General features: G+C 54.0%; 1 protein-coding gene across 1 annotated transcript in view; it reads left to right on the plus strand.

Moving 5' to 3' along the window:
• The first annotated feature begins 7,093 nt into the window (after window positions 1–7,093).
• Window positions 7,094–20,273, plus strand: part of LOC139240434 (C-X-C chemokine receptor type 3-2-like) — a 115,340-nt gene continuing 102,160 nt past the window's right edge. Inside the window, exon 1 of the mRNA XM_070868958.1 lies at window positions 7,094–7,180. Coding sequence (XP_070725059.1) covers window positions 7,139–7,180 — 42 coding nt within the window. The 5' untranslated portion in view covers window positions 7,094–7,138. The remainder of the gene's footprint in view (window positions 7,181–20,273) is intronic.

Genomic DNA, 20,273 nt, shown 5'->3' on the forward strand with positions numbered 1-20,273 from the left:
AGAAAATAGGTGCAGGAGTCGGCCTCGAGCCTGCTCCACCATTCAATAAGATCATGGCTGATCATTCCCTCAGTACCCCTTTCCTGCTTTCTCTCCATACCCCTTGATCCCTTTAGCCGTAAGGGCCACATCTAACTCCCTCTTGAAAATATCCAATGAACTAGCCTCAACAACTTTCTGTGGTAGAGAATTCCACAGGTTCACCACTCTCTGGGTGAAGAAGTTTCTCCTCATCTCGGTCCTAAATGGCTTACCCCTTCTCCTTAGACTGTGACCCCTGGTTCTGGACTTCCCCAACATTGGGAACATTCTTCCTGCATCGAACCTGTCCAGTCCCGTCAGAATTTTATATGTTTCTATGAGATCCCCTCTCATTCTTCTAAACTTCAGTGAATACAAGCCCAGTCGATCCAGTCTCTCCTCATATGTCAGTCCTGCCATCCCGGGAATCAGTCTGGTGAACCTTCGCTGCACTCCCTCAATAGCAAGAATGTCCTTCCTCAGATTAGGAGACCAAAACTGAACACAATATTCCAGGTGAGGCCTCACCAAGGCCCTGTATAACTGCAGTAAGACCTCCCTGCTGCGATACTCAAATCCTCTCGCTATGAAGGCCAACATACCATTTGCCTTCTTCACTGTCTGCTGTACCTGCATGCCAACTTTCAATGACTGATGAACCATGACACCCAGGTCTCGTTGCACCTCCCCTTTTCCTAATCTGTCACCATTCAGATAATAGTCTGTCTTCGTGTTTTTGCCCCCAAAGTGGATAACCTCACATTTATCCACATTATACTGTATCTGCCATGTATTTGCCCACTCACCTAACCTGTCCAAGTCACCCTGCAGCCTCTTAGCATCCTCCTCACAGCTCACACCGCCACCCAGCTTAGTGTCATCTGCAAACTTGGAGATATTACATTCAATTCCTTCGTCCAAATCCGCGTCATCGATGCGTTATCAGCCAACAGTTTTTATCTACTTTCTGTCTTTCGGATGAGACGTTAAACCGAGGCCCCGTCTGCCCTCTCAGGTGGATGTAAAAGATCCCGGGGCCAGTATTTGGAAGAAGAGCAGGGGGAGTTCTCCCCGGTGTCCTGGGGCCAATATTTATCCCTCAATCAACATTACAAAAACACATGATGTGCTTATTATCTGATTGCTGTTGGCGGGAGCTTGCTGTGCACGAATTTGGCTGCCGTGTTTCTTGCATTACAACACTTTAAAAACTACTTCATTAAAAATTCGTTCCTGGGATGTGGGCCTCGCTGGCCAAGGCCGACATTTATTGCCCGTCCCTCGTCGCCACTTGTGAAGGTGGTGGTGAGCCGCCTTCTTGAACCGCTGCAGTCCGTGTGGTGAAGGTGCTCCCACAGTGCTGTTAGGGAGGGAGTTCCGGGATTGTAACCCAGCCACGATGAAGGAACGGCCGATATATTCCCAGTCGAGGGATGGTGTGTGTGTGACTGGGAGGGGAACGTGGAGGGGGGGGTGTTCCCATGGACCTGCTGCCCTGGTCCTTCTAGGGGTTAGAGGTCGCGGGTTTGGGAGGTGCTGCCGAAGAAGCCTTGGCGAGTTGCCGCGGTGCATCTTGTAGACGGTGCACACCGCAGCCACGGTGCGCCGGTGGTGGAGGGAGTGAGTGTTGGAGGTAGTGGAGGGAGTGAGTGTTGGAGGTGGTGGAGGCAGTGAGTGTTGGAGGTGGTGGAGGGAGTGAGTGTTGGAGGTGGTGGAGGGAGTGAGTGTTGGAGGTGGTGGAGGGAGTGAGTGTTGGAGGTGGTGGAGGGAGTGAGTGTTGGAGGTGGTGGAGGGAGTGAGTGTTGGAGGTGGAGGAGGGAGTGAGTGTTGGAGGTGGTGGAGGGAGTGAGTGTTGGAGATGGTGGAGGGAGTGAGTGTTGGAGGTGGTGGAGGGAGTGAGTGTTGGAGGTGGTGGAGGGAGTGAGTGTTGGAGGTGGTGGAGGGAGTGAGTGTTGGAGGTGGTGGAGGGAGTGAGTGTTGGAGGTGGTGGAGGGAGTGAGTGTTGGAGGTGGTGGAGGGAGTGAGTTTTGGAGGTGGTGGAGGGAGTGAGTGTTGGAGGTGGTGGAGGGAGTGAGTGTTGGAGGTGGTGGAGGGAGTGAGTGTTGGAGGTGGTGGGGAGCGTGGCCGATCGAGCGGGCCGCTTTGTCCTGGATGGTGTCGAGCTTCTCGAGTGTTTGTTGGAGCTGCAGCTCATCCAGGCAAGTGGGGAGTGTTCCCTCACACTCCTGACTTGTGCCTTGTCGATGGTGGGAAGGCTTTGGGGAGTCAGGAGGTGAGACACTCGACACAGAATACCCAGCCTCTGACCCTCTCTTGTAACCACGGTATTAATGTGACTGGTCCAGTTAAGTTTCTGGTCAATGGCGACCCCCCCAGGACGTTGATGGCGGGAGATTCGGTGATGGTAATGCCGCTGAATGTCAAGGGGCCGGTGGTTAGACTCTCGCTTGTTGGAGATGGTCATTGCCTGGCACTTGTGTGGCACCAACATCACTTGGCACAGGTCAGCCCCGAGCCCGAATGTTGTCCGGGTCTTGTTGCACGCGGGCACGGACTGCCCCATGATCTGGGGAGTTGCGAATGGAACTGAACACTGTGCAGTCATCAGCGAACATCCCCACGTCTGACCTCACGATGGAGGGAAGGTCATTGATGAAGCAGCTGAAGATAGTTGGGCCGAGGACACTGCCCTGAGGAACTCCTGCAGCGATGTCCTGGGGCTGAGATGATTGACCTCCATCAACCCCAACCATCTTCCTTTGTGCTAGGTATGAGTCCTGCACCTGACTTCACTCCCTGTAAAGCGTTTTGGGACGTCTTGAGGTCATGAAAGGTTCAATAGAAATGCAAGTCTTTTTTTCTTGCAAACCAAGCACTTGCATTCATTTCAAAAGGGACAGAAGTGGAAAGTGGTGAAGTTATGCTAAACTTTTATCAAACTTTGGTTAGACCACACTTGGAGCACTGTGCACAGTTCTGGTCTCCATATCCCTGGGTTAGACCACACTTGGAGCACTGTGCACAGTTCTGGTCTCCATATCCCTGGGTTAGACCACACTTGGAGCACTGTGCACAGTTCTGGTCTCCATATACCTGGGTTAGACCACACTTGGAGCACTGTGCACAGTTCTGGTCTCCATATACCTGGATTAGACCACACTTGGAGCACTGTGTACAGTTCTGGTCTCCATATACCGGGGTTAGACCACACTTGGAGCACTATGTACCGTTCTGGTCTCCATATACCTGGGTTAGACCACACTTGGAGCACTGTGTACCGTTCTGGTCTCCATATACCTGGATTAGACCACACTTGGAGCACTGTGCACAGTTCTGGTCTCCATATACCTGGGTTAGACCAGACTTGGAGCACTGTGCACAGTTCTGGTCTCCATATTACAAAAATGATATCGCGGGACTGGAGAAGATGCAAAAAAAAGATTTACGAGGATGATACCAGAACTGAGAGGTTATAAATATCGGGAAAGACTGGAGGAACAGGAGGAGGCCCATTCAGCCCCTGAAGGCTAATACACAGGAACAGGAGGAGGCCCATTTAGCCCCTTGAGCCTGTTACACAGGAACAGGAGGAGGCCCATTCAGCCCCTCGAACCTGTTACACAGGAACAGGAGGAGGCCCATTCAGCCCCTCGAGCCTGTTACACAGGAACAGGAGGAGGCCCATTCAGCTCCTCGAGCCTGTTACACAGGAACAGGAGGAGGCCCATTCAGCTCCTCGAGCCTGTTACACAGGAACAGGAGGAGGCCCATTCAGCCCCTCAAGGCTAATACACAGGAACAGGAGGAGGCCCATTCAGCCCCTTGAGCCTGTTACACAGGAACAGGAGGAGGCCCATTCAGCCCCTCGAGCCTGTTACACAGGAACAGGAGGAGGCCCATTCAGCCCCTCGAGCCTGTTACACAGGAACAGGAAGAGGCCCATTCAGTCCCTCGAGCCTGGTACACAGGAACAGGAAGAGGCCCATTCAGCCCCTCGATCTTGTTACACAGGAACAGGAAGAGGCCCATTCAGCCCCTCGAGCCTGGTACACAGGAACAGGAAAAGGCCCATTCAGCCACTCGAGCCTGTTACACAGGGACAGGAGGAGGCCCATTCAGCCCCTCGAGCCTGTTACACAGGAACAGGAGGAGGCCCATTCAGCCCCTCGAGCCCGTTACACAGGAACAGGAAGAGGCTGGATCCCATTTCACTCGAAAAGAGACGGCTGAGGGATGATCTGATAGCGGTCCTTAAAATGATGAAAGGGTTCAATAGGGTAGACGTAGAGAAGATGTTTCTATTTGTCGAGGAGGCCAGAACTAGGGGCCACCAATATACGATAGTCAGTACTAAATCCAATGGGGAATTCAGGAGAAACATCCTTACCCAGAGTGTGGTGAAAATGTGGAACTCACTACCACAGCGGGTGGTTGAGGTGATGGCAGCGATGCATTTAAGGGGAAGCTGGATCTACACAACTGGCCTGTTTATGTGCTGTAAATTCTACTTAAGATGATTCATAACAGCCTCCTTACAAGGAAGCAGATAAGTGATGAATCTGATTCTATAGATTTTTCAAACAATTAATTCTTGGAATGTCAACGTGACTGGCAAGACGGGTATTTATTGACCTATTTCTCGTTCGATAGAACCAAGTGGGGAGTCGCGCTAAGCCATTTCAAGGGGCAGTTAAGAGCCAACCACATTGCTGTGGGTCTGGAGTCACGTATAGGCCAGACCAGGTAAGGGCGGCAGATTTCTCTCCGTGAAGGACATTAGTGAACCAGTTGGGCTTTTTTTTTAATGACAATCGGACTACCTCACTCTCACCTTTACCCAAAACCGACATTTTATTTAGCAACATAGGAACAGGAGGAGGCCCATTCAGCCCTTCGGGCCTGTTACACAGGAACAGGAGGAGGCCCATTCAGCCCCTCGAGCCTGTTACACAGGAACAGGAGGAGGCCCATTCAGCCCCTCGAGCCTGTTACACAGGAACAGGAGGAGGCCCATTCAGCCCCTCGAGCCTGTTACACAGGAACAGGAGGAGGCCCATTCAGCCCCTCGAGCCTGTTACACAGGAACAGGAGGAGGCCCATTCAGCCCCTCGAGCCTGTTACACAGGAACAGGAGGAGGCCCATTCAGCCCCTCGAGCCTGTTACACAGGAACAGGAGGAGGCCCATTCAGCCCCTCGGGCCTGTTACACAGGAACAGGAGGAGGCCCATTCAGCTCCTCGAGCCTGTTACACAGGAACAGGAGGAGGCCCATTCAGCCCCTCGAGCCTGTTACACAGGAACAGGAGGAGGCCCATTCAGCCCCTCGGGCCTGTTACACAGGAACAGGAGGAGGCCCATTCAGCCCCTCAGGCCTGTTACCCAGGAACAGGAGGAGGCCCATTCGGCCCCATCGAGCCTGTTACACAGGAACAGGAGGAGGCCCATTCGGCCCCTCGAGCCTGTTACACAGGAACAGGAGTCGGCCCATTCAGCCCCTCGAGCCTGTTACACAGGAACAGGAGGAGGCCCATTCAGCCCCTCGAGCCTGTTACACAGGAACAGGAGGAGGCCCATTCAGACCCTCGAGCCTGTTACACAGGAACAGGAGGAGGCCCATTCAGACCCTCGAGCCTGTTACACAGGAACAGGAGGAGGCCCAGTCAGACCCTCGAGCCTGTTACACAGGAACAGGAGGAAACCCATTCGGGCCCTCGAGCCTGTTACACAGGAACAGGAGGAGGCCCATTTAGCCCCTCGAGCCTGTTACACAGGAACAGGAGGAGGCCCATTCAGCCCCTTGAGCCTGTTACACAGGAACAGGAGAAGACCCATTCGGGCCCTCGAGCCTGTTCCGCCATTCAATGAGATCATGGCTGATCTGCGACCTAACTCATTATTTAAGGAGGGATATACTTGCATTGGAGGCAGTTCAGAGAAGGTTCACTCGGTTGATTCCTGAGATGAAGCGATTGTCCTATGAAGAAAGGTTGAGGAGGTTGGGCCTCTACTCATTGGAGTTTAGAAGAATGAGAGGCGATCTTATCGAAACGTATCAGATTATGAGGGGGCTCGACAAGGTGGATGCAGAGAGGATGTTTCCACTGATGGGGGAGACTAGAACTAGGGGGCATGATCTTAGAATAAGGGGCCGCCCATTTAGAACTGAGATGAGGAGGAATTTCTTCTCTCAGAGGGTTGTAAATCTGTGGAATTCTCTGCCCCAGAGAGCTGTGGAGGCTGGGACATTGAATATATTTAAGGCGGAGATAGACAGATGTTTGAGCGATAAGGGAGTGAAGGGTTATGGGGAGCGGGCGGGGAAGTGGAGCTGAGTCCATGATCGGATCAGCCATGATCTTATTGAATGGCGGAGCAGGCTCGAGGGGCCGAATGGCCGACTCCTGCTCCTATTTCTTATGTTCTTATCTCGCTTGCTTTAACCCCTATCCCTGTATACCATTGGTTAACAAAACCCTAGGAATCCCAGATTTAAAATGAACAATTGACCCACAGCATCGATTGCCGTTTGCGGGAGAGAGTTCCAAACCTCTCCCACCCTGTGTGTGTAGAAATGTTTCCTAATTTCACTCCTGAAAGGCCTGGCTCTAATTTTCAGACTGTGCCCCTCGTCCAAGATTCCCCAACCAGTGGAGATAGTCTCTCTCGATCGAATCTATCTGTTCCCCTCAATATCCTGAAAACTTCCAACCCGATCGCCCCTTAACCTTCTAAATTCCCGGGGAATACAACCCGAGTTTGTGCAATCTCTGCTCGTGACTTAACTCGCTTGGATTTAACTCCGGGTACCATCCTGGGAAACGGACGCTGCACTCCCTCCCGAGACCACTCTCCTCTTGTGGGGACTGGCTGAGGGACGGGCACAAGCTTGATGGGCCGAATGGCCTCCTCCTGTGCTCAAACCGTTCTTTGACGCGACGAACAGGGCTCGATCGGGAAATCACTGGGCGCTCTGTCACAGCGACCTTACCAGTGATTCACTGACGGCACTTGGTCAGGAAGTAGCTGACAAACTTGCAAATAAGCCCGACCTTTTTTTTTTAGAGCGAATCTATCTGTGCCAGTTAGCTCCTCGTAGAAGCAAGCAGCCCTTCGAGCCATGGAGAATGTGACAGACCAGCCCACAGCTGAGACACCAGTGGTAAGCTGTTTTACTCACTAAACCTTTGCTTTTTATTCAGAAAGAAAACAAGACTTGCATTTATTGCAAAGACCTTGCATGACCACCGGACATCGCAAAGTGCCTCACAGCCAATGAAGTACCTCTTGTCACTGTTGTATTGTGGGAAACGCGGCAGCCAATTTGCGCACAGCAAGCTCCCACACACAGCGATGTGATAATGGTCTGATAATCTGTTTTTTTGTAATGTTGATTGAGGGATAAATATTGGCCCCAGGACACCGGGGAGAACTCCCCCTGCTCTTCTTCCAAATAGTGGCCCCGGGATCTTTTACATCCACCTGAGAGGGCAGACGGGGCCTCGGTTTAACGTCTCATCCGAAAGACGGCACCTCCGACAGTGTGGTGCTCCCTCAGTACTGCCCCTCCGACAGTGCGGCGCTCCCTCAGTACTGCCCCTCCGACAGTGCGGTGCTCCCTCAGTACTGCCCCTCCGACAGTGCGGCGCTCCCTCAGCACTGCCCCTCCGACAGTGCGGCGCTCCCTCAGTACCGCCCCTCCGACAGCGCAGTACGGCGCTCCCTCAGTACTGCCCCTCCGACAGCGCAGTACGGCGCTCCCTCAGTACTGCCCCTCCGACAGTGCGGCGCTCCCTCAGTCCCGCCCCTCCGACAGCGCAGTGCGGCGCTCCCTCAGTACTGGGAGTGTCAGCCCAGATTTATGTGCTCAAGTCCTTGGAGTGGGACTTGAACCCACAACCCTCTGACTCAGAGGTGAGGGTGCTGCCCACTGAGCCACCGCTGATATTTATTAATATATATATTATTCCATATTTCTGATTCATTAACATTTATACGGGTATAATCCTAACTAACTTTGTGGATGCCAAACTTTAACAATCAATGCATTCAAAAATATTACCAATTGAAATATTGCTGAGCACATTCAACTAATTTCCACGGTGTATTTTGACAATTAAGAGTTCAAACAACTCTGACTGCTCACAATCACATATTTAATGGGACAGTGTAGCTATCGGTCTTGACAAATTACTGTCGCTAACATCACCAGCAAGCAGACTGTTAAAACACTGCCTCAGATTGATCAATGCTCTGCCTGTAGATTAAGACTGCACAGGAGGATCCCACTGGGCCCCTCGAGCCCGTGCCGTGCCGGCTCTGTGACAGAGCGATCCAATCAGTCCCACTCCCCCCCTGCTCTTACCCCACAGCCCCAGCACATTTTCCCCTTCCAGTATTTACCCAATTCCCTCATTTGAAAGTCACATTTGAACCTGCTCCGACCGACCTTTCAAGCAGCGCATTCCCGATCACAACAACTCGCTGCGTAAAATCATTTCTCCTCAATGTCAGCCGGGACTCAGTGGGCAGCACACTCGCCTCTGAGTCAGAAGGTTGTGGGTTCAAGTCCCACTCCGGGGACTTGTGTACATAAATCTCGGCTGAAACTCTCAGTGCAGTACTGAGGGAGCGCCGCACTGCGCTGTCGGAGGGGCAGTACTGAGGGAGTGCCGCACTGCGGTGTCGGAGGGGCAGTACTGAGGGAGTGCCGCACTGTCAGAGGGGAAGTACTGAGGGAGTGCCGTACTGCGCTGTCGGAGGGGCGGTACTGAGGGAGCGCCGTACTGCGCTGTCGGAGGGACGGTGGTGAGGGAGCGCCGTACTGCGCTGTCGAAGGGGCAGTACTGAGGGAGTGCCGCACTGTCGGAGGGGCAGTACTGAGGGAGCGCCGCACTGTCGGAGGAGCAGTACTGAGGGAGTGCCGCACTGTCGGAGGGGCAGTACTGAGGGAGCGCCGCACTGTCGGAGGGGCAGTACTGAGGGAGTGCCTCACTGTCGGAGGAGCAGTACTGAGGGAGTGCCGCACTGTCGGAGGGGCACTACTGAGGGAGCGCCGCACTGTCGGAGGAGCAATACTGAGGGAGTGCCGCACTGTCGGAGGGGCAGTACTGAGGGAGCGCCGCACTGTCGGAGGGGCAGTACTGAGGGAGCGCCGCACTGTCGGAGGGGCAGTACTGAGGGAGCGCCTCACTGTCGGAGGAGCAGTACTGAGGGAGTGCCGCACTGTCGGAGGGGCAGTACTGAGGGAGCGCCGCACTGTCGGAGGAGCAATACTGAGGGAGTGCCGCACTGTCGGAGGGGCAGTACTGAGGGAGCGCCGCACTGTCGGAGGGGCAGTACTGAGGGAGCGCTTCACGGTCGAAGTGGCTGAAGCTATTGTTTTCAGTCCCTGCCACAAACTCTGTTCCCCAGGCCCCCGACTCCCTCCCTCTCCCCAACTCCTGTCTGAGGCTGAACCAGACGGTTCACAACCTCGCTCTCATATCTGACCCTGAAATGAGCTTCCGGCCACATACCCGCAGCATAACTAAACCCGCCTGTTTTCCCCTCCGTAACATCGCCCGTCTCCACCCACTGCCTCAGCTCATCCGCTGCTGAAACCCTCATCCCTGCCTCCGTTACCTCCAGACTTGACCATTCCAACGAACTTCTGGCCGGCCTCCCACATTCTACCCGACGTAAACTTGAGGTGATCCAAAACTTGGCTGCCCCCGTGTCTTAACTCACACCGAGTCCCGCTCACCCATCACCCCCTGTGCTCACTGCCCCGTGTCCTAACTCACACCGAGTCCCACTCACCCATCACCCCCTGTGCTCACTGCCCTGTGTCCTAACTCACACCCAGTCCCACTCACCCATCACCCCCTGTGCTCACTGCCCCCGTGTCCTAACTCGCACCGATTCCCACTCACCCATCACTCCCTGTGCTCACTGTCCCCGTGTCCTAACTCGCACCGAGTCCCACTCACCCATCACCCCCTGTGCTCACTGTCCCCGTGTCCTAACTCGCACCGAGTCCCACTCACCCATCACCCCCTGTGCTCACTGCCCCGTGTCCTAACTCGCACCGAGTCCCACTCACCCATCACCCCCTGTGCTCGCCGACCTACATTGGCTCCCGGTTAAACAACGCCTTGATGTCAAAATTCTCATTGTGTTCAAATCCCTCCATGGTCTCCTCGCCCCTCCCTATCTCTGTAACCCCTTCCAGCCCTACAACCCCTCCCTATCTCGATAACCTCCTCCAGCCCCTACACCCCTCCCTATCTCTGTAATCTCCTCCAGCCCCTACACCCCTCCCTATCTCTGTAACCTCCTCCAGCCCCTACACCTCTCCCTATCTCTGTAATCTCCTCCAGCCCCTACACCCCTCCCTATCTCTGTAACCTCCTCCAGCCCCTACACCTCTCCCTATCTCTGTAACCTCCTCCAGCCCCTACACCTCTCCCTATCTCTGTAATCTCCTCCAGCCCCTACACCTCTCCCTATCTCTGTAATCTCCTCCAGCCCCTACACCCCTCCCTATCTCTATAACCTCCTCCAGCCCCTACACCCCTCCCTATCTCTGTAACCTCCTGCAGCCCCTACACCCCTCCCTATCTCTGTAACCCCCTCCAGCCCCTACACCCCTCCCTATCTCTGTAACCTCCTCCAGCCCCTACACCCCTCCCTATCTCTGTAACCTCCTCCAGCCCTACAACCCCCGAGATCTCTGCGCTCCTCTAATTCTGCCCTCCTGACCATCCCTGATTATAATCGCTCCACCATCGGTGGCCGTGCCTTCTGTTGCCTGGGCCCCAAGCTCTGGAACTCCCTCCCTAAACCTCTCCGCCTCTCTAAACCTCTCTCTCCTGCTTCAAGACGTTCCTTAAAACGTACCTCTTTGACCAAGTTGCTGCCCTAATTTCTCGTTTTGCGGCTCGGGGTCAAATTTTTTGTCTCATAATACTTACATAGCGTATTGGGGCGTCTCACCACATTAAAGGCACCATATGAATGGAAGTTGCTATTGTTGTATCGTATTCAGAAATAAATTTTCTGTGTGAGAGATAGGTGCTAAATGTGTGAGTTATTTCTATCTGAGCCCGATTCCTGTCAGTGCTGAGTCAGTGGTAAGGCAGTTGCAAATATGAAAAAGGCTTGTGACGAGGTTGACAGACATGGCAAAGTGTTTTTTTGGTCAAAGAGCAGAAAAGGCTGGAAACGCTCAGCAAGTCAGTCAGAGTCAGTGGAGAGAGAAACAGAGATAGCGTTTGGTCGCTGACCTTTAGTCAGAACTGGGGAAGTTTATATCGAGAGGATTATCGAGGATATAAAACATCTGCAAAAGGAGATAGACAGGCTAAGTGAGTGGGCAAATATTTGGCAGATGCAATATAATATTGGAAAGTGTGAGGTCATGCACTTTGGCAGAAAAAAAAAATCAAAGAGCAAGTTATTATTTAAATGGAGAAAGATTGCAAAGTGCCGCAGTACAGCGGGACCTGGGGGTACTTGTGCATGAAACACAAAAGGTTAGTATGCAGGTACAGCAAGTGATCAGGAAGGCAAATAGTGCCTTGGCCTTTATTGCAAAGGGGATAGAGTATAAAAGCAGGGAAGTCTTACTACAGTTATCATCTTCATAGGAAGTCCCTCGGAATCGAGGAAGACTTGCTTCCACTCTTAACATGAGTCCTTAGGTGGCTGAACAGTCCAATACGAGAACCAGAGTCCTTGTCACAGGTGGGACAGACAGTGGTTGAGGGAAGGGGAGGGTGGGACTGGTTTGCCGCACGTTCCTTCCGCTGCCTGCGCTTGGTTTCTGCACGCTCTCGGCGACGAGACTCGAGGTGCTCAGCGCCCTCCCGGATGCACTCCCTCCACTTAGGGCGGACTGGTCTTTGGGCCAGGGACTCCCAGGTGTCGGTGGGGATGTTGCACTTTATCAGGGAGGCTTTGAGGGTGGTCCATTGTAACGTTTCCTCTGCCCACCTGGGGCTCGCTTGCCGTGAAGGAGTTCCGAGTAGAGCACTTGCTTTGGGAGTCTCGTGTCTGGGGTACATGCGGACAATGTGGCCCCTGCCCAGCGGAGCTGGTCGAGTGTGGTCAGTGCTTCGATGCTGGGGATGTTGGGCCTGGTCGAGGACGCTAACGTTGGTGCGTCTGTCCTCCCGGGGGATTTGCAGGATCTTGCGGAGACATCGTTGGTGGTATTTCTCCAGCGACTTGAGGTGTCTACTGTACATGGTCCATGTCTCTGAGCCACACAGGAGGACGGGTATCACTACAGCCCTGTAGACCATGAGCTTGGTGGTGGATTTGAGGGCCTGGTCTTCGAACACTCTCTTTCTCAGGTGGCCGAAGGCTGCACTGGCGCACTGGAGGCGGTGTTGGACCTCGTCGTTAATGCCTGCTTTTGTTGATCACGGTATTGGTGAGGCCACACCTGGAGTACTGCGTGCAGTTTTGGTTTCCATATTTACGAAAGGGTATAGTTGCTTTGGAGGCTGTTCAGAGAAGGTTCACTCAGTTGATTCCGGGGATGAGGGGGTTGACTTATGAGGAAAGGTTGAGGAGGTTGGGCCTCTACTCATTGGAATTCAGAAGAATGAGAGGCGATCTTATTGAAACGTATCAGATTATGAGGGGGCTTGACAAGGTGGATGCAGAGAGGATGTTTCCACTGATGGGAGACGAGAACTAGGGGGCATGGTCCTAGAATAAGGGGCCGCCCATTTAAAACTGAGATGAGGGGGAATTTCTTCTCTCAGAGGGTTGTAAATCTGTGGAATTCTCTGCCCCAGAGAGCTGTGGAGGCTGGGTCATTGAATATATTTAAGACAGAAATAGACATATTCTTAACCGATAAGGGGATAAGGGGGCGGGCAGGGAAGTGGAGCTGAGTCCATGATCGGATCAGCCATGATTGTATTGAATGGCGGAGCAGGCTCGAGGGGCCGAATGGCCGTCTCCTGCTCCTATTTCTTATGTTCATATACGGCTCAGAAACAGGCGTTCGGCCCAACCAGTCCAGGCCGGTGTTTATGCTCCACTCGAGCCACCTCCCATCTTTCCCCATCTAACTCTATCAGCGTAACCCGCTATTCCCTTCTCCCCCATATACTTGTCCAGCCTCCCCTTAAATGCCTCGATACTATTCGCCTCAACCCCTCCCTGTGGCAGCGAGTTCCACATTCTCACCCCTCTCTGGGTAACGAGGTTTCTCCTGAATTGCCCATTGGGTTTCTTGCTGACGAATGGAGCATTTTCTGAGGGAGCGCCGCACTGTCGGAGAGGCGGTATTGAGGGAGCGCCGCACTGTCGGAGGGGCAGTACTGAGGGAGTGCCGCACTGTCGGAGGGGCGGTACTGAGGGAGCTCCGCACTGTCGGAGGGGCAGTACTGAGGGAGTGCCGCACTGTCGGAGGGGCAGTACTGAGGGAACGCCGCACTGTCGGAGGGGCAGTACTGAGGGAGTGCCGCACTGTCGGAGGGGCGGTACTGAGGGAGCTCCGCACTGTCGGAGGGGCAGTACTGAGGGAGCGCCGCACTGTCGGAGGGGCAGTACTGAGGGAGCGCCGCACTGTCGGAGGGGCAGTACTGAGGGAGCGCCGCACTGTCGGAGGGGCAGTACTGAGGGAGTGCCGCACTGTCGGAGGGGCAGTACTGAGGGAGTGCCGCACTGTCGGAGGGGCAGTACTGAGGGAGCGCCGCACTGTCGGAGGGGCAGTACTGAGGGAGTGCCGCACTGTCGGAGGGGCAGTACTGAGGGAGCGCCGCACTGTCGGAGGGGCAGTACTGAGGGAGCGCCGCTCCCTCATTTGTTGATTGATCATTTGTTTTTTTAGTGATGTTGATTGAGGGATAAATATTGGCCAGGACACAGTCAGCTGTTGAATAAGACTTTGCCCTATTTGGGACATCTTTGCATTTCTGGTAATCTGACTTGCAAGCAGCTGTTCTGTATCCAGCCCCACCCGATGATCACATCTTTGCACCTCCCAGCTCTTTGCTACAGTTGCACTGATCAAATTCTAGATTGCAACGGAATCGATGACTTTGTATTTCAAGCTTACGCACTCAATTTCTGAACTAGTGCTGTTTCCAGTGAATTTCTTTCCTATGGGTAGATAAAGTCTACACACACCCACACTTCACTAAATTAGACACATGACTCCAATTTCCCCTCAAGCTAATATGTCTCCTCCGTCTCGAAAAGTCAGACTGCTTGTCCGACATCCAGTTCTAGCTGAGCAGAAATTTTCTCCACTTGAAAATTGGGAAGACCAAAGCATTGTTTTCAGTCCCCCAACTCAAACTGCGTTCCCCCGACTCCCTCCCTCTCCCCAACTCCTGTCTGAGGCTGAACCAGACGCTTCACAATCTCGCTCTCATATCTGACCCTGAAATGAGCTTCCGGCCACATACCCGCAGCATAACTAAACCCGCCTGTTTCCCCCTCCGTAACATCGCCCGTCTCCACCCCCCGCCTCAGCTCATCCGCTGCTGAAACCCTCATCCCTGCCTCCGTTACCTCCAGACTTGACCATTCCAACACACTCCTGGCCGGCCTCCCACATTCTACCCGACGTAAACTAGAGGTGATCCAAAACTCGGCTGCCCCCGTGTCCTAACTCACACCCAGTCCCGCTCACCCATCACCCACTGTGCTCACTGTCCCCGTGTCTTAACTCACACCGAGTCCCGCTCACCCATCACCCACTGTGCTCACTGTCCCCGTGTCCTAACTCACACCGAGTCCCACTCACCCATCACCCACTGTGCTCACTGTCCCCGTGTCTTAACTCACACCGAGTCCCGCTCACCCATCACCCCCTGTGCTCACTGTCCCCGTGTCTTAACTCACACCGAGTCCCACTCACCCATCACCCCCTGTGCTCACTGTCCCCGTGTCTTAACTCACACCGAGTCCCGCTCACCCATCATCCCCTGTGCTCACTGTCCGTCCCACTCACCCATCACCCGCTGTGCTCACTGCCCCGTGTCCTAACTCGCACCGAGTCCCGCTCACCCATCACCCCCTGTGCTCAGTGCCCCGTGTCCTAACTCGCACCGAGTCCCGCTCACCCATCACCCCCTGTGCTCACTGCCCCAGTGTCCTAACTCGCACCGAGTCCCGCTCATCCATCATCCCCTGTGCTCACTGCCCCATGTCCTAACTCGCACCGAGTCCCACTCACCCATCACCCCCTGTGCTCGCTGCCCTGTGTCCTAACTCGCACCGAGTCCCGCTCACCCATCACCCCCTGTGCTCACTGTCCCGTGTCCTAACTCACACCCAGTCCCACTCACCCATCACCCCCTGTGCTCACTGCCCCGTGTCCTAACTCGCACCGAGTCCCACTCACCCATCACCCCCTGTGCTCACTGCCCCGTGTCCTAACTCACACTGAGTCCCACTCACCCATCACCCCCTGTGCTCACTGACCTACATTGGCTCCCAGTTAAGCAACGCCTCAATTTCAAAATTCTCATCCTTTTTTTGAAATCCCTCCATGGCCCTCGCCCTTCCCTATCTCTGTAACCTCCTCCAGCCCCTATGCCCCTCCCTATCTCTGTAACCTCTTCCAGCCCCTATACCCCTCCCTATCTCTGTAACCTCCTCCAGCCCCACAACCCCCCCGAGATGGCTGCACTCCTCTAATTCTGCCCTCCTGACCATCCCTGATTATAATCGCTCCACCATCGGTGGCCGTGCCTTCTGTTGCCTGGGCCCCGAGCTCTGGAACTCCCTCCCTAAACCTCTCCGCCTCTCTAAACCTCTCTCTCCTCCTTCAAGATGCTCCTTAAAACTGACCTCTTTGACCCAGCTTTTGGACAACTGCGCTAATTTCTTCTTATGAGGCTTGGTCTCAAATTTGTTTTGTCTTAAAACCCTGCTGTGAATCGCCTTGGGACGTTTCACTACATTAAAGGCGCTGTATAAATACACAGTTATTGTGCAGACGTACTACAGCAACTCGCCAAAGCTTCTTCAACAGTATCTCCCAAACCCACCACCTCTACCGCCTAGAAGGACAATGCAATGTATTCGCTTAAGAATTCATAACGACACATAGCTATTAAGAACTAGTTGGTTTATTAGCAAAAGGTTTAACAATCACACGACACATTACCAGTTCATCCACCAGGCTCACGACTGCACACCTCATCGTGGATCCCCTGAACCCAGCTGGCTGGGGTTTTATTGAGTCTTGTGAACATCATGTGACTGGCTAAGCCCCTCCCACTCAACAGCTCTACAAACCGGTGAGCATCCTCACTGGTGCATACGTTACAGACAAGGGCAGCAGGGGCCTGGGAACACCCCCACCTCCACGTTCCCCTCCCAGTCACACACACACATCATCCCTCGACTGGGAAATATATCGGCCTCCCTTCATCGTCGCTGGGTCACAATCCCGGAACTCCCTCCCCAACAGCACTGTGGGAGCACCTTCACCACACGGACTGCAGCGGTTCAAGAAGGCGGCTCACCACCACCTTCTCAAGGGGCGACGAGGGATGGGCGATAAATGCCGGCCTTGGCCAGCGAGGCCCACGCCCCAGGAGTGATTGCTTTTTTAAAGTCTCTATATCACGAGGCGAGTCGAAGGGACCAGAATCCATCTACAGTCAGCACTGCGTTATCGGGTCTAGGGTCCCATGTAAAAATAAGTTTATATAGCGCCTTTCACAACCACCGGACGTCCCAAAGCGCCTCACTGCCAATGAAGCACTTTTTTGGAGTGTGGTCACTGTTGTATTGTGGGAATCGCGGCAGGCAATTTGCGCACAGCAAGCTCCCACACACAGCAATACGATAATGACCCGGATCCTCTGTTTATGTTGGTTGAGGGATAAATATTGGCCCCAGGTCACCGGGGAGAACTCCCCCTGCTTTTCTTCCAAATACTGGCCGTGGGACTTTTTTACATCCACCTGAGAGGGCAGACGGGGCCTCGGTTTAACGTCTCATCCAAAAGGAGAGAGAAGCGGAGAGGTTTAGGGAGGGAGTTCCAGAGCTTGGGGCCCAGGCAACAGAAGGCACGGCCACCGATGGTGGAGCGATGGAAATCGGGGGGATGCTCAAGAGGGCAGAATTGGAGGGACGCAGAGGTCTGGGAGGGGTGTAGGGACTGGAGGGGGTTACAGAGATAGGGAGGGGTGTAGGAGCTGGAGGAGGTTACAGAGATAGGGAGGGGTGTGGGACTGGAGGGGGTTACAGAGATAGGGAGGGGTGTAGGGGCTGGAGGAGGTTACAGAGATAGGGAGGGGTGTAGGGGCTGGAGGAGGTTACAGAGATAGGGAGGGGTGTAGGGGCTGGAGGAGGTTACAGAGATAGGGAGGGGTGTAGGGCTGGAGGGGGTTACAGAGATAGGGAGGGGTATAGGGCTGGAGGAGGTTACAGAGATAGGGAGGGGTGTAGGGCTGGAGGGGGTTACAGAGATAGGGAGTGGGGTAGGGGCTGGAGGAGGTTACAGAGATAGGGAGCAGTGTCGGGGCTGGAGGAGGTTACAGAGATAGGGAGGGGTGTAGAGGCTGGAGGAGGTTACAGAGATAGGGAGGGGTGTAGGGGCTGGAGGAGGTTACAGAGATAGGGAGCAGTGTCGGGGCTGGAGGAGGTTACAGAGATAGGGAGGGGTGTAGGGGCTGGAGGAGGTTACAGAGATAGGGAGGGGTGTAGGGGCTGGAGGAGGTTACAGAGATAGGGAGGGGTGTAGGGGCTGGAGGAGGTTACAGAGATAGGGAGGGGTGTAGGGGCTGGAGGAGGTTACAGAGATAGGGAGGGGTGTAGGGGCTGGAGGAGGTTACAGAGATAGGGAGGGGTGTTGGGGAAGTCGGATGATTGGGAGAAACCCCAGGGGATTCCCCACCCCACCGCCCACATTGTATTACATTCCCTATTAGTCTGTAAAAAATGCTCCCTGTTAAGTTGATAGAGAAAGAAAGAAAATACTTTTAAGAACATCAGAAATAGGAGCAGGAGTCGGCCATTCGGCCCCTCGAGCCTGCTCCGCCATTTAATAAGATCATGGCTGATCCGATCATGGACTCAGCTCCACTTCCCCGCCCGCTCCCCATAACCCTTCACTCCCTTATCGCTCAAAAATCTGTCTATCTCCACCTTAAATATATTCAATGACCCAGCCTCCACAGCTCTCTGGGGCAGTGAATTCCACAGATTTACAACCCTCTGAGAGAAGAAATTCCTCCTCATCTCAGTTTTAAATGGGCGGCCCCTTATTCTGAGACTATGTGCCCCCTAGTTCTAGATTCCCCCACGAGGGGGAAACATCCTCTCTGCATCTACCCTGTCCAGCCCCCTCAGAATCTTACAATAAGATCACCTCTCATTCTTCTAAACTCCAATGAGTAGAGGCCCAACCTGCTCAACCTTTCCTCAGAAGACAACCCCCTCATCCTCGGAATCAACCGAGTGAACCTTCTCTGAACCTTCACACACAAGGAACGACTGCACCGGGCTGTGGCTGTGGGATAGGTGGACAGCCATTGTATGCACAGGAGGATCCCACAGTGAGCCGATCGATGATCAGTTCATCGGTTTGTGGTGGTGTTGATTCAGGGAGGAATGTTCACCAGGATACCGGTTGTCCACCTCAGCCTGTCAAGGTCACCGAGCTCATGGTCTACAGAGCTGTAGTAATACCCGCCCTCCTGTATGGCTCAGAGACATGGACCATGTACAGCAGACACCTCAAGTCGCTGGAGAAATACCACCAACGATGGCTCCGCAAGATCCTGCAAATCCCCTGGGAGGACAGACGCACCAACGTTAGCGTCCTCGACCAGGCCAACATCCCCAGCATCGAAGCACTGACCACACTCGACCAGCTCCGCTGGGCAGGGCCACATTGTCCGCATGGCCTCCAGACACGAGACTCCCAAAACCAGCGCTCTACTCGGAACTCCCACACGGCAAGCGAGCCAAAGGTGGGCAGAGGAAACGTTACAAGGGACCATCCTCAAAGCCTCCCTGATAAAGTGCAACATCCCCACCGACACCTGGGAGTCCCTGGCCCAAAGACCAGTCCGCCCTAAGTGGAGGAAGTGCATCCGGGAGGGCGCTGAGCACCTCGAGTCTCGTCGCCGAGAGCGTGCAGAAACCAAGCGCAGGCAGCGGAAGGAGCGTGCGGCAAACCAGTCCCACCCTCCCCTTCCCTCAACCACTGTCTGTCCCACCTGTGACAGGGACTGTGGTTCCCGTATTGGACCGTTCAGCCACCTGAGAACTCAATTTTAGAGTGGAAGCAAGTCTTCCTCGACTCCGAGGGACTGCCTACGTTGATGATCAAGGTCACAAGTCGAGAACAGGCGGCTTATTCTGACTGAGTGAGATAAAGGGAATTAGTTTATCTGGGCCTGTCCGATTCCCCGTTACTTAAAGTTTTAACACAGCTCTGGCCTCTAGCGAATCATTAAAATGTACTCCTTACAAGCCCTTAACGGGCCCGTTTTAGGTGATCGGCATGAAATAATTTATATAGCGCCTTTGAAGACCACCAGACATCCCAAAGCGCATCACAACCAATGAAGCACTTTTTGGTCGTGTGCACGCTGTTGTAATGTGGGAAACGCGGCAGCCAATTTGCGCACAGCAAGCTCCCAAACACAGCGATGTGATAATGACCCGGATCACCAGTTTTTTTAGTGAGCTTGGTTGAGAGATAAATATTGGCCCCAAGTTGAACTTTCACCCCCACCCCCCCAGCCCCCAAACTGCTCTTCTTCGAAGGTCCCTGCTGGGAGACCAGTCCCAAATCCCAACATGTCACGCTGTGTATAACACGTTCTATTTCCCACTAACGGCGGGGAAGTGGAGCTGAGTCCATGATCGGATCAGCCCTGATCGTATTAAATGGCGGAGCAGGCTCGAGGGGCCGAATGGCCGACTCCTGCTCCTATTTCTTATGTTCTTGTGTCACTCACTGTTACAGCCCAGCCAAATTCTATGGACAGAAAAGTGCAGGTCGCACAACACGTTTTTATTTTAATACAGTGACGGGGAGAGACTGGAGAAGCTGGGGTTGATCTCCTCGGAGCAGAGAAGGTTGAGAGGAGATTCGATCGAGGTGTTCAGAATCACGAGGGGGGTTTTGATGGAGTAAACCGGGGCAGGAGGGGGTTAACCAGAGGGACACAGATTGACGATAATCGGTAAAGAACCCGAGGGGGAGATGAGGAGAATGTTTGTACGCAGCGAGTTGTTGTGATCGGGAACGCGCTGCCTGAAAGCTCGGTCGGAGCAGG

Source organism: Pristiophorus japonicus, chromosome 31 (genome assembly GCF_044704955.1).
Source record: "Pristiophorus japonicus isolate sPriJap1 chromosome 31, sPriJap1.hap1, whole genome shotgun sequence".
Lineage (NCBI taxonomy): Eukaryota > Metazoa > Chordata > Chondrichthyes > Pristiophoridae > Pristiophorus > Pristiophorus japonicus.